The following is an 18693-nucleotide window of genomic DNA, read 5'->3' on the forward strand; positions in this document are numbered from 1 at the left end:
AAGGTACATGGTATATGGGCTTATTTGGTACACAGGCCAACATGGGACACGGACTTACTCATATGGTACGTGAGCTTGTATGGTAAGGTGACTAATATGAATGTTTTGCTATCTTGGCTTATATGGTACATGGGTTTATATGGTATGCAGGCATATACATTATGTGTACTTATATAGTACGCAGGCTTACGTGTTTGGTATGTGGGTATGTAAGCTTATATTGTACATTGGCTCTTTTGGTACATGGGCTCGTATGGAACATGAGCTCATATGCTATATGGGCTTTTATAAGGCTTATATAATGAGGTGGCTTATATGGTGCAAGCATTTATATGGAAAAGTGGCTTAATTGGCTAGGTGGATTACATGGTACATGAGCTTATATAGTAAGATGATTTAAATGGCACACAGGCTGATATGGTACATATCATTGGGTTTATATAGTATGCATGCTTTTATATGGAAAGTGATCTTTTTTCCATATATTCAGTATTATTAATTTACAATCACGATAACCATTATAACAGCTCCATTTGAAACAGACATGTTCACTCTTATGTACACTCACACATGCGTACCTGGTTCTCACACACACACACACACACACACACACACACATATATAGAACACACATACACACAAACGTACAACCTATAATGTACCCACTGTTCACACCTGCCATTAACTGCATCCTGTACTGCGTAATAAACTGCTCTTAGAAAGGATAATCCGTGTCCAAGTGACCAAGGCATAGGTGTCCAAGGTCCATTAATGCTTATCAAGGCCTCACATCCTTATTAAAGGCCTTAAATTATCAGCTACTAACATCTTGGTGCCCATGCCACAACAGAGGTCAGAGCTCTTAAGTTCTCTTAAGAGTTTCTGTGACACAATATTAGTATATACAGGGGATTTTAATATTATGATGGATCAGTTTCTACATCTAAATGAAACCATATTGAGACATTGAGATATTGAAAGGTTTCATGCCTTATGTAGCGCATTATATAATGGGCTAGGCTTTTTGTGTACAGGCCTAATGAACTCAATGTAATTGAATGTGATTAGTGCCCTTTGGCTAGGTAGTCACAACAACTGAATACAACTGTTCTAGGGCTAGAGATATACTTGCTCTTTGGCTATGCAATCAGGAAAACAACCAATACACCACTTATGCACCAAACGAATGCGCAATATGCAGCCATTATTTGTAAACAAAGTAATAAATTAAAGTTACTGGCTAGGCGCTGCCACTATGATCAGGAGATCGCTGGTTCGAATCCTGTTCATGTAGTTTGCCATCAGCTACCAAAGCCCTGAGGGAGCACAATTGGCCTTGCTCTCTCTGGGTGGGTAGATGGCGCCCTCTCCCCACATCCCTCCAAAGGATAATGTCACTCAGCACAGGGCGTCTGTGAGCTGATGTATCGGAACTGAGTCGCTGCGCTTTCCTTCAAGCACGTTGTGATACTACTTGGCAATGCTGCATCAGCAGCAGTTCTAAAAGAGGCGGTGGCTGAATTAACATGTGTCGGAGGAGGCATGTGTTAGTCTTCACTCACTTGGTGTTGAGGTATCACTAGTGATATGAGTCCAAATGAGTGGGGTGGATATTTGGCTGTGTAAGTTGGGGAGGAAATGGAAAAAACAGTTACTAACAGCAAGTATATCTCTAGCCTATTGAGACGCATTTAAAATGCAGATGTAAACATCTATATTCTGTACTGTTTTATTATTAATACGCGCTACTGTATCGCCGTTTGTAGCTCAACACTGCAGCTAAACCTGCAGAAAACACCATTCACAACAAAAACAAAATCAACAAACAGATAAAAACAAACATTTGACACTACTCTTACATGTACTAAAGAGAACAACGAAGAAACACAAAGCTGAAAGCTTTGATGAATGGATGAAGAAGCATTGGAGCATGAGGGGTGACTTCTATATCTTACTGCTAGCTAACTTACCCCAACTCTTTTGCTCTCTCTCTCTCTCTCTCTCTCTCTCTCTCTCATTCTTTCTGTCCATCAACATGTTTCACTTCTTTTATCTAATCTCACTCCATTGTGACTCCATTGTTTCTCTCTGCCTGTCACACTTCCTTCCTTGTTCTGTTTGTCAAATCGTGAACTGCTTGACACATGACATTGATTCATACGAGCTTGTGTGTATGTTAATGCGTATGGATCGAGGGGAAATGTCATTTAAGGAACTCTGTTATTAGAACACAGTGCATGGTCAGGGGGGTGAGGCAAGCGGGCACGTTTCCTTCTCCTGACACGAGTGTCCTGTACGATAACTCAGCACAAAACAACCCAATCTCAGTTTCCGTTTCTGTGAACTGTCCGGTTTCCTTTCTCGTTATCTCATTGTGGGACCCCTGGGTGGGAACTACTGCCTACTGCAGAATCTGTAAAAACAGTATTTTGAGGAATAACAGACCTTCTGGTACAAACAGATTTTTTTTATTTTACATGATTAAAACTAAAATTTTGAGATTAAACAACGAGATACGGCCACTCATTAAAGGTCAATTCCCTCATACAATGACATGCCAAATTTATTTATTTTTTGCCATGACACACTAAAGCTAAAAAACGCTGCACTGACCTGCAGGTTAGGCGTGTGAATACGATGTCTGCCCAAATCGCTGACGATTTCCAGCCAGATGCTGCCAGTCTTTTGGATCTTTACCTCCTTGGATCGTTCTATGATGTATTCTTGGTACACATGTTACACTGTGGATCGAGGAATGTCAAATTCCCACACTTCGGAAAAGGAATGTTCACATAGCCTTGTCATGAGCATGCTGGCCAGTGTTCAACCTCACTCACAAGATAACACCTCACAACTTGAACAGCTGAAGGTGTTGCCAAGACGTCCCCTGAGATAACACTTCTTGATCAATTTACATAATACTATTCCATGACTTTTGGCATGTCAGTGTATACAGGGTGATACCAGTGGGTCAGGATATTCAATAGGTATTAGCTATATGAAGCCTGATCCTGTTCCGATCCTTTTTTTATCGCTGTGTTCAAGCAAAGTGCTCTCTAGTGTCAGGTTCTGTGTGCTATTCTAAAACTACTGACTGTGTCTGAGATGTTTTTCCTCCAGATGTTTGTTTTATAGTGGAAATGTTTCATTTTACCAGCAAGAGAACCACACTTATTACTTATTATTAGTATCAGTACTTGGTACTGGCAGTTACTTAAGGAACAGGTATCAGTATCATTACGTTATACTGGCAGGTACCTGAGGAACAGGAATCCAGTATCATTATCAGTATCCTGCATTGCCAGGTACTTAAGGACCAGGTTTTATAACAGTTCTCAGTATTGGCAGATACTTCAGTACTTTGTACAGGGTGATACTTGCAGTATCAGTGCTCTACCTTAACAGGTATTTGAGAATTAAATATCTGTATTAGTGCATGGTAACGGCTGGTACTTGAGGATCGAGTACCAGTCTCATAACTTGGTACCGGCAGGTATTTCAGAATCAGGTAGAGGTACTGCTACTCTTCATCGGTGGGTACTTAAGGATCACATAACAGTATCAGTACTTGGTACCATAAGGTACATGCAGATCAGATATTGGTATCAGTACTAAGTATGAGCAGGAACTTGCTTGGTCACAGCAGGTAGTGGAGGATCAGGTATTGTATCAGTACTCAGTATCAGCAGGTCCTTGAGGATCAGGTATTGTTTTGGTATTTGGTAATGGCAACAACAGGTGCTTGTGGATCAGGTATTGTATCAGTACTCAGTATACGTAGGTACTCGAGAATCACATATCAGCAGGTACTTGCAGATTAGTTATCAGTGTTGCTATTGGTGTGTCAGATACTTGATAATCAGGTAGCGGTATCAGTATTCTGCATTGAGTATCAGTACTTGGTACTTTCAGGCACTTGAAAATTGGGCATTAGGCATTACTTAGAATTGGCAGGTACTTAAGTATCAGTTACAGTATCAGTACTCAGTATCGGTAGGTACTTGAGAATCATATATCAGTATCACTACTTGGTAATGGCAGGTACTTGAGAATCAGATATCGGTTAGAGTGCTTGGTAACAGCAGGTACTTGAGAATCAGGTATTATATCAGTACTCGGTATTGGCAGGTATCAGATATCGGTAAAAGTACTTGGTAACAGCAGGAAGTGGAGGATCAGGTATTGTATCAGTACTTGGTAATGGCAGGTTCTCGAGGATCAGATATCGGTAAGAGTGCTTGGTAACAGCAGGTACTTGAGGATCAGTTATCGTATCAGTAGGTACTTAAGAATCTTATATCAGTATCAGTACTTGGTAATGGCCGGTTCTCAAGGATTAGATATCAGTAAGAGTGCTCGGTAACAGCAGGCACTTAAGAATAAGGTATCATATCAGTATAGTCAGGTACTGGAGAATCAGGTACAGGTACATTGAATCAGTACTCTGTGTCTTTGTGTGTTAAAATAACTGAGTGCGAGAAAAAGAAAAAAAATTCTTGTGTGCAAAAAATGTAAAAATCCAAAACAAATGGAGAGAGAGAAAGAGAGAGAGAGAGGGCGAGAGACAGAGACAGAAAGAGAGAGTGTGAGAGAGCGGGGTGCTGTTAGAGCTGAATGGGGCAGACAGAGGGGTGCAAGAGGGTGATCTGGTCCACAGTTTAACTGCTTTTGTGGTTTTTACCTGTTTCCATTGGCAACAGTCATATTAAACTGGACATTTGTGGACCAGTGAACCCTCTGTCTCTCACACACACACATACAGACACACACACACACACACACACACACACAATGACAGAGCAGGCGATGAGACAGGCAAAGAGCGACAGCACACACACACACACGCGCAAACACACACACACAGAGGCATGCACACGCACACTTACCCCACGGCGCAGGCTCCTGAGGCAGTGCATTTTGGGCTTGGAGGTCATGAGGTCGTTGAGGCGGTGCGATAGGGCCTCCTTGGGCTGTTTGGGGGTCTGGGGGGCGGGGGAGGGGTCAGGGGTCACAGCAGAAGGTGAGGGGGGTTCTGGGGGGGGCTGGCGAGGTGCAGGGGACGTTAACAGGGACATAAGCTATCGGCAAGACACACGCCACCAAGCAGCGGCAGCGAGAGTGACATAGATAGATAGGTAAAGAGAGAGAGAGAGAGAGATAGAAAAACAGATAGAGAGAGAGAAAGAAAGGAAGAGATGGAGCAGAAACAGAAAGAAAAAGAGAGAAAGAGAGAGAGAAAAAGGTAGAAAGAGAAAGAGGTGGAGTGGGGGACCAAACCAATCCAGAAGAAGGTAAAAAGGAAGGGGGGAACACAAAACGAGAGAAATAAGGCTCCAAAAAATGTTAAATAACTCAACAAACCGAATTAATCAATTACTTAATTAATCAATCAATCAATCAATTAATGAACTCCACAACAGAAGCGAGAGAAAAAAACAGAGTAGAAGCGGAGAAGAGTGAGACCCACAACACAGCAGCACTTCCCTGCCCTGTGTGTGTCACAGTTAGTGTATTAGAGACAGACCTTCACACCCAGAGCATGCAGGAGCACACACACACACACACACACACACACTAAATCTGCAACTTTATATCCATCATGCCCTCCATCTCTGCTTACGTTCTGTGACTGACCAGTAAGATAGTAAAATAGTATTTATATGAGACACACATGCCAGATTTTTTTTTTTTTTTTACGGGATCCTAGATCACTTAAAAATGTCTTCATTTAAGACGTTCATATCATCCAAATATAAATATTTGTATAATATTTGATCATATCTTGATTCTAAACTTACATATGCTTTTTATATTATTATTATTTATAAGGACTTTATAGTATACATTCTCATTCAATGTTTTCAATATTTCTTTGTTTAATTTATTTTCTACATTGTAAATTAATATCAATGATGTGGCAACAATGTAAGAGCCCCATATCAAATAACGTAGAGAACAAAAAAAAAGATCTGACCTAAACCCAGCTGAGATGGTGATTTGAGATGAGCTGGAGCTTCACGGCATAAGGGAAAAGCAGCAACTATTGTTCAGCACCTCCAGGAACTCCTTCAAGATGCAAATCCTTTTAAGATTAAATTTTTCCCCAAGTATCGCCAGTGCGCCTTTTAATTCAGTGCATCTTGTGTATGAATTTTATCAGTCAGGTTGTAAGAAGCAGTAAAGCCCATTCACTGAAGTACAGCCTTATACAGGAGTTTCAGTTTAGTTCTCCAGCACCGAGACTGGAGTAATGTTAGCATTAGCCACTAACCACGCTAAATGCTAGCTTTTTCACTGTTCAGAGATGAGTATTATTGGCCTGTAGCCTGTTGCTTACCCCGGCTAGCACTTCTGGGGAAGTATTAGCATCGTCAGCTAAGCTCTAGCTCTTTCGCTGCTTAAAGGCAAGTATATCAGACTGTAGTCTGCGTGTTTACTGTGTTAAAACATGCTACATGGGACGAAGCGCTCACTAATTTACCTGGCTTACCGGAACATCAGGGTTCTTCAGTGTAGCTCTGTCGGATGGTGTTTACTAGCAGCTAAAAGCTGCACTAGTGGTTAGCTGCTAATGCTAATGCTGGAATGCCTTAGTGGACATCTGGAAATCTACCAGCAAGTAGACGTTCTTTGATAGTGCGCCTTATAATCTAGTGCGCCTTATATAGTGTGAAAAATACTACTATGAAAACAGTTCACATCTCAGAAATCTTGATGACAATTCATCATTTTATATATTTTTGGGCTGCAAATGCAATAAGTATAATGAGTTTTTATTTAATCATTTGCATCTTTTGATTTAAATTCTTTACAACACTACTTTTATAATATTTTATTATATTATTTTATAATAAATGTTGATGATTTTGAAGACTAAACACTGCAGCCCTAACACACGCACACACATACACACACACACACACACACGTGTGAGACCACCAACACACCGGACTATTTTCAGATCAGCCTCCACTTTCTTTTTTGCTCGTTTCTCCTACACTGTCTCTCTATCTCTCTCACACTGTCTCTCGCCCTCTCTCTTTCCTGCTCTCATTAATTAGAGGCCCAGAGCACTGGAGGAGATTAATGAGTTTCTAATGAAGCCATGCTTTGGGAGGAAATCTGCTTCAACCTGGACCCACATGCAGCACAACACGACCATGTATCTCTCTTTCTTTCTCTCTGACACACTCATACACTTACACACTCCTCTAACAATAGGTGCTCTGAGGAGACATTCAGCATATACTGATTTCATTGACCTTCTGCTTGATACTCGCAGGCATTCATACAATGAAAAATCCTTTGTAAATAAAGTCACCCAGTGTGGGTTTGGTGTGAAAAGCTCTGTTCTAAAGAAGATTTCCCATTCAAAACCATTTACGGATGTCTAATGCCTCATGAACAATGTTTTTCATTTTCAAAATTAAAGCCTCTCCACTGTAACGCAGCCTTATAAAGGAGTTTCAGTTTAGTTCTCCAGCACCGAGACTAAAGTAATGTTAGCATTAGCCGCTAACCACGCTAAGTGCTAGCTTTTTCACTGTTCAGAGGTGAGTATTATTGGCCTGTAGCCTGTTGCTAACCTCAGCTAGCACTTCTGGAGAAGTATTAGCATCATCCGCTAAGCGTTAGCTCTTTCGCCGTTCAAAGGCAAGTATATCAGACTGTAGTTTGCGTGTTTACCGTGTTAAAACAAGCTACATGGGATGAACCGCTCACTAATTCACCTGGCTTACCGGAACACTCAGGGTTAATCAGGTTAGCTCTGTCGGATGGTGTTTACTAGCAGCTAAACGCTGCACTAGTGGTTAGCTGCTAATGCTAATGCTGCTGCACCCAGCCTTAGTGGAAATCTGGATTTTCAAAATTACAAAGACTGTATATAAGCCCCCGTGGGCTGTGTATATAATTGACCCTGTGGTTCAATTCCCTTTCGTTCTACATCAATGAAGATTAATTTGCAATAGAGAGAGTTTGTGAAGAGATGGTAAACTGATACTAAGCTTGATGTTGAAAGTTTTATGTCATTTAAATTACTGTATGCGAGTAGAGTGCAAAAATGAACTTAAACCTGCCGTTTGTCTTCAGTTTGCCAGCTCTATCCCTACTCTGATACACAGCCAGGGGAGGAGTGTGGATATATCGCCAATGCTCATAAATGCTAATGTTATCAGAAGTGCTGCAATTTGATTTCAAATAAATTAGTTATTGTTTTATATAAATAAGCCAATCTCTTCACTTCTGCCATGTTTTTTTTTTGCCATTTTTGAAGCCAAATATTTGGTTTGTAAGTTTGCAAGTTTCTCTTAAACAGAACATTTCACTCCAAACAATCCTTAATGTGTGTGGAATGTGTTTTATTATTCAAATCGCTAAATTAAAAAAAAAAACATTTGTGTTGCTCCCCTTTAAAATAAACCTCAGCATCACTTAAATAAACCCATTCAAGCTCTAGACCCTAATACTAACAACTCATACACACAACACTACTGGTAAACACTTAACAAGAATCAATACACACACACACACACACACACATGCACACACACAGTGTGAGTTATCCACTACAACACAGAACTTGTAAAAGTGGGTGTGGTTTAGACAGAGCATGCTCAGTTACACGTGACGGGCCTCGCTGGGGACGTCCAGCTCAGGAGGCGGGTCAACAAAGGTCTTTCACAGCCAGACGCAGACAGTGGACGATGGAAAGTAGAGGAAGAGTGTTGTTACCGTGAGAACAAGAGTATTGAAACAGCGAGGATGAGGGCGGAAGTGCAGGTTGTGTCGTGTCGTAGTGGTAGTAGTAGTGGGGACGGGGTTGAAGTGAGGGAGGGTCACATTAAAATTAAAGGGCCTCGAAGTTTTTGGGCAAGGCCTCGTAGGCAGTACATTAGTGTGTTAGCGGCCGGACAGACAGCGGGACAGAGAGCCGCTCGCCGGCCGTTTGATCATGCAGGGGGGGGCGTGTGGGGGTGTAGGACAGGTAGATGGTGGTAAAGGTGGCTAATCCAGGTTCAGAAAACAAAAAAATCCACCCAGATCACAACAGGTTTAGCTGGGGTGGTTTGTTACTTTCTGGACCCGGATTTGCCATCTCTGAATGGTGGCAAACAAAGAACAACCAAAACTACACTACCCACAATACATCACTACACAGCTACACCAGTATGAGACATAACAAGAAGAAACAATGAATCAGCAGGTGTCCCAATACTTTTGTCCATATTGTGTAGTTATCAGCAGTTTTAAAAGGGTTATGTAGGTCTTATGAAGCATCATTATAGTACAACTAAAGCCCTATCCGGACGAAATTAGTTTCTCAGGGGGTTGTCTCTGAAAAATATTTCACACTTCTACTCAGTTTTTTTGGCTTTCTCTGTCACGTGACATTGTGCTCAGTAGCTCCTCCATTTCCACTCACTGTTCCACTGTTGTGTTTACATGGATCTCCGTGGAAATGCGCACCCAAAGTGTAATAACGGTGCACAGCAGTGGACAAATAGCTATTTTATTAAACCTGAGGTGGCGAAAAATTACTGGAGGACCACGGAGTTTCGTGAAAAACGTAGGTAATTCAGTCGTTTTCTCGGAAGACGTCTGAGAAAAACACATACATGGTCGTTCCGGATAGGAATAAAATCACAGAGGACCCCCCATAAAAGAGAAAATTACCTCAGGACACCCTGAGAAACTAATCCCATCCGGACAGGGCTCAATTCATGTTATTTCTAACTTAGCCTAAGTTGCTAATTTGTGTTTTTATCAGAAATATATTTAGCGTATTTCCTTTCTCAACATCAGAATATTTTCATGGACTCGTGGTGTAACAATAAACATTATAAGCGTTGTACTGTAACATAGTACAGTTTCTTAGCTGAAATGGCTAGCACGTTAGCTAGCTCAAAGCTAATATATTAGCGCAGCTAGGATAAAACTACTGACACTGACACAGCGCCAATGGAGATAACAAGCTCAACACACTTGGAGAACACTAACTGATAATTCTGTTACATCACCCATACAAAAATATGGAGTTTTGTGAATTGTTACACCCCTACAATCTACTGTATGCTCCACCTATTAATGTTCAGCTTTGTCTCAAAGTTTCTAGACTGGACACAGTTGCTAATAGTTGGTAACTGCTGTAAACTTAAGATTAGTAAATACATATTTTGAACAAAATAATGTATTGGCTACGTCCAGGTTTAATTGGATTTTTGTTATATTTGTCCAACCTAGCAATAGATAGTTTGTTCAATATATCCACACATTAGCGGGCATAGGATGGACAGGTAGGTCCAGATACAGAGAGATACAAGCTCTAAAGTTATTGTTTGTTTACAAACATTATTAGCGATGTTACTGTGTTTACTGGGTGTTTTTTATATATATGTTTGTGTGTGTGTGTGTGTGTTACCTTGTTCTTCTTGAAGAAGAAAAGTTTTTTCCCCTTGCTGGATTTGTCTGGCTTGCTCTCGGAGCGAGAATTGGTCAGGCTGGTTTCTGACACCGTTCTCTTCATTGCTTGACCGTAGTCTTCAAACTCAACATCGCCCGGGGGCTCGAAGCCTGATTTATATGATTCCACTACCTGTGCTGAGTCCTGTAATCACACACACACACAAACACACACATTGATCAAATATGATCAAGGATACAAGGATATAAAATAATAAAACATAGAATAAACAATTAGGGAACTATTTAAAAATAATAATAATAATAATAATAATAATAATAATAATATTTATTTTAATGTAACTGATATGACTTATGGTTTGGTTGGGTTGAAAACAAAGATTGAAAAATCCCAACTCAAAACTCTCCAATCAGATTTTTCTTCTAGGCAAATAATGCCAAGCAAGCGCTCCTATTGGTTAGGCCTTCGGCAGCTGAACTGAGTCTCAGGCCTACTGTATCAGATTAAACACCGGCATAATTAAGAAGTAGGAAGTAGCAGCAGCTAAGCAACCAATCACAGTTTGGTTTGGTATCCTGGAACTGGCACTGCATGTCTATAAACCTGTTCACCCCATGCATTAACATACATCCATGGTGATGAGATCTTCATTGGCTAGCACAAACTACAGCACTAAGACATACTTCGTTTACACTAAAATGCAGTCATTAGAAGGCAACCCCAGTGTGACCAGATTGGTTATAGGTTTATTATACCTCCATACCGCTATCACATCTGTTCTATCTTCTATAAATATTGGTTTCTTGTTAAAACTGTCCTGATCCGGGAGCCTCTGAATCATTTAGAGTGCAGTACTGTATTTTTGACACTTTAAGGTGCACTTAAAATCCTTTAATTTCACCAAAAATCATCAGTCCACCTCATAATCCGGTGCTCCTTATGTATGAATTTTACCAGTCAGGTTGTAAGGAGCAGGTTATACAGGAGTTTCAGTTTAGTTTTCCAGTAGTATTAACATTAGCTAATCTGGCTACGCTAGCTCTTTGGCCATTCAGAGGGGAGTATTATCGGCCTGTAGCCTGCTGCTAACTTCGGCTAGCACTGCTGGAGCAGCATCAGCCTAAGTCACTAACCACGTTAAGCGTAGGTATTTTGCCGTTCAGAGGTTAGGCTTATGGGGCTGTAGCCTCCTGCAAACCCCGGTTAGCACTGCTGGAGCAGCATTAGCATTAGTCGCTAACAGCGCTAAGCGCTAGCTCTTCTGCCGCTCAGAGGTGAGTAATATGGGACTGTAGCCTGCACACTGACCGTGTTAAAAAAAAGCTACATGGGATACACTGCATACTAATATCGCCCTGGCTTACAGGAACACTCAGTATTCCTCAGTGTAACGCTGTCAGGCCCTAGCGGTTTGCCGCTTAGCCTTAGTGGAAATCTGTAAATCTAAGATTACTGTAAATCAATGGAAGCACTTTACTCACCAAAATAAACAGTTTTCAGGAGAGAAATCTGTGTAGACTAAAATCCATCGCTCGTTTGATTTGTCTGACTTGATTGATTGTCTGAATTTTTTTTTTAAGAATTACAGTTTTGTTTACTTAGCTTAGTTTTTTAGGTCACGCCACCCAGCAGCAAGACCTGCTAAATTAGAAGGGAAACATGGCAACATCCCCATTCCTTACTAGTGTTGCATAAAATGCACTATATAATCCAGTGAGCTTTATAGAGCGAAAAAATGGTAGGTGTTTTAGAACACAGTCGATCAATTAAGTGGGTTCTAGCCTTTCTGTAACGGCTCTAACAGAAAATGCAACTATTAAAAGAACAAGAAAACAAAACCTAACTGAACCTCATCATAGAAAAAACAAGCACCACACATGACTACACAAATAGCAATAGGAACACAGTGCGGACAATCACAGAGACACAGCGCTTGCAGTCATGGACTGAAACAGAAATGGTTCCCGACTTGCAAATTATTGCAAGGTGTAAATTGAATTCAGAATGAGAACTTAATCAGGGTTACCTAGCAACGGCCACCCAGCAACCAGAGAGAGCAAGTAAATGATGAGGTTATAGATCTGTCTTGTTCTGTCAGATAGGCCTAATGCATCTGCCCTGAGAGCAGGCAGGTGATAAAACACTGTAACTGACTCCAGATCAGCCACTGTACGAGTGTATAAGTGTACGAGTGTATGTGAGATTGGAAAGAAGAAACAGAGTTTAACTCCATTAGCTGAACACAAAGCAGAAACTGACTCTAGAGCAGCAGCAGAGTGTATCTCTAATAACTGTCTCAGGGGTTACAGGCAGCACAAAAACCTGCTAAGGCTTTTATTTGATTGCAGACACAACTTTATTTCATTTGTTAATCTACATCCATTCCTCAATGTCAGGATGGCTGCATCTCATTTAGTGGAATAATTTAGTGCTATTAATGAGGTAAAACAACTAAATAATGATGTGAATGTGATGGATTTAAACAGGTGAAGTAAGCATGATTTGGTAAAAAAAAATGTTTGAGTCTTGAGAGAATGAAAGGTCAACAGATTGTAATAAACGCATGTGAAAAATACAGCTCTGGAAAAAATAATAATAAATAATAAAAAATAAATAATAATAAAAAAAGAGACCACTTCAGTTTCTGAATCAGTTTTTTCCTGATTTTGCTATTTATAGGTACATGTTTGAGTAAAATGAACATTGTTCTTTTATTCTATAAACTACAGACAACATTTCTCCCAAATTCCGAATTAAAATATTGTCTTTTTATCTGCAGAAAATGAGAAATGGCTGAAATAAAAATAAAGATGCAGAGCTTTCAGACCACAAATAATGCAAAAAAAACAAGTTCATATTCATAAAGTTTTAAGAGTTTAGAAATCCATATTTGGTGGAATAACCCTGATTTTTAATCACAGTTTTCATGCATCTTGGCATGTTCTCCTCCACCAGTCTTACACACTGCTTTTGGATAACTTTATGCAAAAATTCAAGCAGTTCAGCTTGGTTTGATGGCTTGTGATCATCCATCTTCTTCTTGATTATATTACAGAGGTTTTTAATTTGGTAAAATTAAAGAATCTTATCATTTTTAAGTGGTTTCTTATTTTTTCCAGAGCTGTGTGTTCCTTAGAGAAAGAATGGAATGGGTTTGCACAGTTATGGTTCTACATTGCAAAATATCTTTAAATGATTCAAAGAATCAGGAGGAATGTCAGAGCTACATTTACAATTATGACTCAAAACCTTCTAGTGTAAAACAATAAAAGGCATTTACTAGCGCTAAGCCCTAACTGCAACTAAACCGTTTTCAGGAAGAAAACTGTAAGAATTACAGTTTTGTTTCTTAGGCGCCCCCAGTGGCGAGATCTGCTGAATTAGAAGGGAAACATGCCGACACCCTTGTTCCTTACTATTATCGATTAAATTGCGCCTTATAATTTTGTGCCCCTATGTATGAAAATAGACATTGACTGATAGTGCGCCTTACAATCTGGTGCACCTTTTAATGGATAAAACGCAGCACATATACATGTGTGTGTGTGTGTAACTCACAGTCTTGGGCTCGATACCCTCGGCCGCTTTTGTCATGCCATCCAGGCATTTCCCCACAATGGGCAGAATCTGTCTGTCAACCTCTGCAAAGGTCTTCATGGACTCCCCCACTCTCTCGATCCTCCTCTCCTCCATGTCCTGGATCTTCTGCTCTCACCCAAAAACACAATGTGTGTTAAGATATGTGTGTTTACCTTGTCATTCATATCATTTCCCTTTTAGATAAAGACTGTAAAATTAGTACACCAATTCATATTTGTTTGTGTACCTGGAAGATATTGGGGATGAGTGTGTGGTAATGCTCGGTCTGTTCCTGGTTAAATTTTTGCAGATAATTGGAATACTCGCTCTTACAGTCAGAAGCCATCTGGTGTCTCAGCTGAGCCTGCTGCCTCGCCTGGAGAGAGAGAGAGAGAGAGAGAGAGACAGAAAGACAGAGAGAGACAGAGAGAGAGAAAGTCACAGTATATTATTATGTGTTATTCAGCTTTATTGATTTGATTCAACTCTCCCCCAACTCTCTTCTGTCTGTTCATATGAGACCACCTCATCACTTATAGCCCCCAGTCTGTCTAACACTGTCTAGCACAACTATACTGTGAGCATCACACGCACACACACGCACACACACACAGCCCACACATTTTATAACTGGCCATTTATCAATTAGAAACCCCAACATGCTGTCTCAACTCACTGGCCACTTTATTAGAAACACTTAATTAAGTCACCATAAATGTGGACTGAAGCTTATTTATTTGTGCAAATGTTTGTTTTAACCACTCATTGTTCATTTTTGTGTGATAGTGTGTGTGTGTGTGTGTGTGATAGTGTGTGTGTGTGTGTGTGTGTGTGTGTGTGTGTGTGTGTGTGTGTGTGTGTGTGTGTGTGTGAAAGTGTGCATACTTGTGTTGTGCATTAAGAAGCAGTGCTGACACTGGCAGACTACACTACAATTCTTGAACTCTCCAACAGGGAGTCTAGAACCGGAACCAAGACACTACTGAACCGGTTCTGTGACACAACAAACTTTGAGCAGCTACATACATACTGCAACACACACACACAAAAAAGAGAAAAAAGGAAGAAAGAAAGAAAGAAAGAAAGAACAGTCATAATAAATAGAGGAAAAGAAAAAAACAGAAAGAAGAAAAAGAGAAAAAAAGAAAGAAACAAAAAATGGGCAGAGAAATCAACACAAACAAAAGAGAAGAGGAAAAAAGAGAGAGAAAGAAACAGAAAATGGAAAAAGTGTAAACAGACTAAGAAAATTAAGAGTAAGAAAAGAGCAATTAGGATGAAAGAGAAAGAAAGAGACAGAATGAAATAGAGAGAGTATTTTTACTTTAACCACATCCTGGACGACTTCTAGGAAATTAAACCCAGACGTTCGTTACCATGGACACGCTTGTCACTGCAATCCTGCGTTGCTATGGAGACTGTTTTTGCTCCTGTCTATCTCCTGTATACTGTGATTAGACACCAGCTCTGTCTGATAACTGAGTTCATCCTGTATTAACCTTTACCAGCCTGAAGTTAACCACACAGATCAGACAGAGAAGATCAGAAGAACTAATCCGCGCTGTCTGATCTGCTCTGTCTGATTAGTTCATTCTGTATTAAACCTTTAAAATGTTAAGTTTATTGACACACAGATTAGACAAAGCAGATCAGACAAAGTGGAACTGAGTTCATTCTATATTAAACATTTAAAAGTGTTGCATTAGCACACAGAAGACGGCCGATAAAGCGGATCAGACAGGGTGAATCCGCCAGAGCAGATCAGATAATTGAGCTCCTTCTGTATCACATCTGTAAAGGTTTTGAGTTAATGACGCACAAAAAGAGCAGAGCTGCTCCATCTGATTATAATACATTTATGTAAAAAGTGTGTAGTTAATGAAACAGAACACAGTGAATCAGACAGAACAGATCAGACAGGGCGAATCAGACAGAGCAGATCAGACAGAAAGCAGCTGCTCTGTTTGATAACTGAGTTCATGCTATATTAAACCACTAAAAGTGTGTAGTGAACAACACAGATCAGACAGAGCGGATCAACCAGAGTAGCTCTCTCGGATAACTGGGTTCATGCTATATTAAATTTTAAAAGAGTGTAGTTAACAACACAGATCAGATAGGGCGAATCAGACAGAGCAGATCAGACAGAGCATAGCTGCTCTATCGGATATCTGAGTTCTTGCTATATTAAACCTTTAAAAGCGTGTAGTTAACAACAAAGATCGGACAGAGCGGATCAGACAGAGAGAAGCTGCTCTATCGGATAACTAAGTTCATGCTATATTAAACACTTAAAAGTGTGTAGTTAACAACACAGATCAGGACAGAGCAGATCAGGCAGAATGGTTCAGACACAGCAGGTCAACCAGAGAGTAGCTGCTCTATCAGATAACTTATGTTATGCTATACTAAACCTTTAATAGCATGTAGTTAACAAAACATATCAGGACAGAGTGGATTAGAAAGAGCAGATCAAACATAATGTAGCTGCTCTATCAGATAACTGAGTTCATGCTATATTAAACCATTAAAAGAATATAGCTAACAACACAAACAAGACAGAGCGGATCAGACAGAGCAGATCAGACAGAGCATAGCTGCTCTATCGGATATCTAAGTTCATGCTATATTAAACCTTAAAAAGCGTGTAGTTAACAACACAGATCAGGACAGAGTGGATCAGACAGAGCAGATCATCCAGTGAGTAGCCACTCTATCGGTTAACTAAGTTTATGCAATATTAAACCATTAAAAGAATATAGTTAACAACACAAATAAGACAGGGCGAATCAGACAGAGCAGATCAGACAGAGCATAGCTGCTCTATCGGATATCTGAGTTCTTGCTATGTTAAACCTTAAAAAGCAGTGGGTGAGGTTAACAACACAAATCAGGACAGAGTGGATCAGACTGAGCAGATCACACACAGAGAAGCTGCTCAATCGGATAACTGAGTTCATGCTACAATAATAAACCTTTAAAAGCGTGTAGTTAACAACACAGATCAGACAAAGCAGATCAGACAGAGAGAATTAGACAGAGCTGATCAACCAGAGAGTAGCTGCTCTATCGGATAACTGAGTTCATGCTATAATAAACCTTTAAAAGCGTGTAGTTAACAACACAGATCAGACAGAGCAGATCAGACAGAGCGAATTAGACAGAGCTGATCAACCAGAGAGTAGCTGCTCTATCGGACAACTGAGTTCATACTACATTAAAGCTTTAGAAGAATGTAGTTAACAACACAGATCAGACAGAGCTGATCAGACAGAGCAGATCAACCAGAGAGAAGCTGCTCTATCGGACAACTGAGTTCATACTACATTAAACCTTTAGAAGAATGTAGTTAACAACACAGATCAGACAGAGCAGATCAGACAGAGCAGATCAGACAGTTTAAACAGAGCAGATCAGACAGAGCGAATCAGACGGAGCTGATCAACCAGAGAGTAGCTGCTCTATCGGACAACTGAGTTCATACTACATTAAACCTTTAGAAGAATGTAGTTAACAACACAGATCAGACAGAGCAGATCAGACAGAGCAGATCAGACAGAGCAGATCAGACAGGCTTGAGCTGCTCTATTTGATAACTGAGTTATTCCTATATTAAACCTTTAACAGCCTGAATTTAGTGACATACATATCAGACAGAGGATCAGACAGAGCAGATCAGACAGAGCGGAGCTGCGTTCACACTGACAGCCAGGTGGTGGGTGGTGAAACAGACAGACGGTAGCGTGTGTTGTGTGGGCGTGCCTATGGGTGCACAGGTAGCGACACACATGAACACACACACACCCCTGCCCCTGTGCACCTACCTTTAGGTAACATCGCTTCAAGGTATGGTTTAAAAAAATAACAGACAGAGTTAGCTCAGAAGGGTGGGGTTCAATCTTAAATATTCATTCACTACACGAGCGCATTCAGATCCATACTCATTTATATGCGGCCCTTCTTCCATAAACACATCTAACACAGAAATGTGTGATGAAGAAACCCTGCTGAACTGTGCACTCCCAGGGGCTGCTATGCTGTTCCATGAGATTGCTGTAGTATTGCAGGTGGTTGCTATGGGATTGCAAGGCTGTTCCTAATTATTTCAAGGCTGCTGAGAAGTGGCAGTCATAATATCCAAGGTGGTTGCTAGGGTGTTTGTAGGTGAATGTTATAGGTTTGCTAGGCAGCTGCTATGCTGCTCTATATGGTTCCCAGGTGGTTTCTATGGGGCTACCCAGATGGTTGCTGCGGTGTTGCCTAATGTGCTACTGGTAGTTGCCTATAAGTTGCAAAGGCTGATCACTAACCACATGGGTCTCACTCAGAGAGAGACTTAGAGAGAGGATCCCTTAAAAAGGAGTTGGTGCCTTGCTCTACAATGACACACACACTCACACACACACACACACACTCAGATTTTCCATCACTGCCACAGCGACAAAAAGCGAAGGACGGATGGCGGAGGAGTAAAAGGAGAGAAGCAGATGTGAGAAAACAAAGGCCAGAGGAATGAACTGACCTCCCCTTACAACACATACTGTTCTTGGGAGATCTTGGGCAGCACAACTGGTCTTATATTATTTATGTTATAAGACCCGTTGTGAAGGCCAGGATTTATATGTATATAAAGTACTTCCGTCAACGTTAATGCAAAAAATGTACCTGGAAACTTTGATGGTTTAATATTT

The 18693-nt window shown here is 40.5% G+C and overlaps 2 protein-coding genes across 28 annotated transcripts in view; one reads left to right on the plus strand and one right to left on the minus strand.

Annotated features, from left to right (window-relative positions):
• rpl35 (ribosomal protein L35) overlaps positions 1-18693 on the plus strand; it is a 657733-nt gene that overhangs the window by 326416 nt on the left and 312624 nt on the right. The window lies entirely within an intron of this gene.
• The window catches only part of LOC103046602 (formin-binding protein 1), a 123263-nt gene that overhangs the window by 21798 nt on the left and 82772 nt on the right, over positions 1-18693 (minus strand). For 13 of the 20 annotated variants that reach the window (XM_049466257.1, XM_022676435.2, XM_049466248.1 and 10 more), the window contains exons 7-10: positions 14250-14378; positions 13982-14128; positions 10421-10606; positions 4887-5078 (exon numbers count right to left, since the gene is read on the minus strand). In XM_049466257.1, coding sequence (XP_049322214.1) covers positions 4887-5078; positions 10421-10606; positions 13982-14128; positions 14250-14378 — 654 coding nt within the window. The remainder of the gene's footprint in view (positions 1-4886; positions 5079-10420; positions 10607-13981; positions 14129-14249; positions 14379-18693) is intronic. The other 7 variants (XM_049466260.1, XM_049466261.1, XM_049466263.1 and 4 more) reach the window with 2 other exon arrangements.

Source organism: Astyanax mexicanus, chromosome 17 (genome assembly GCF_023375975.1).
Source record: "Astyanax mexicanus isolate ESR-SI-001 chromosome 17, AstMex3_surface, whole genome shotgun sequence".
In the NCBI taxonomy this organism is placed as follows: Eukaryota; Metazoa; Chordata; class Actinopteri; order Characiformes; family Acestrorhamphidae; genus Astyanax; species Astyanax mexicanus.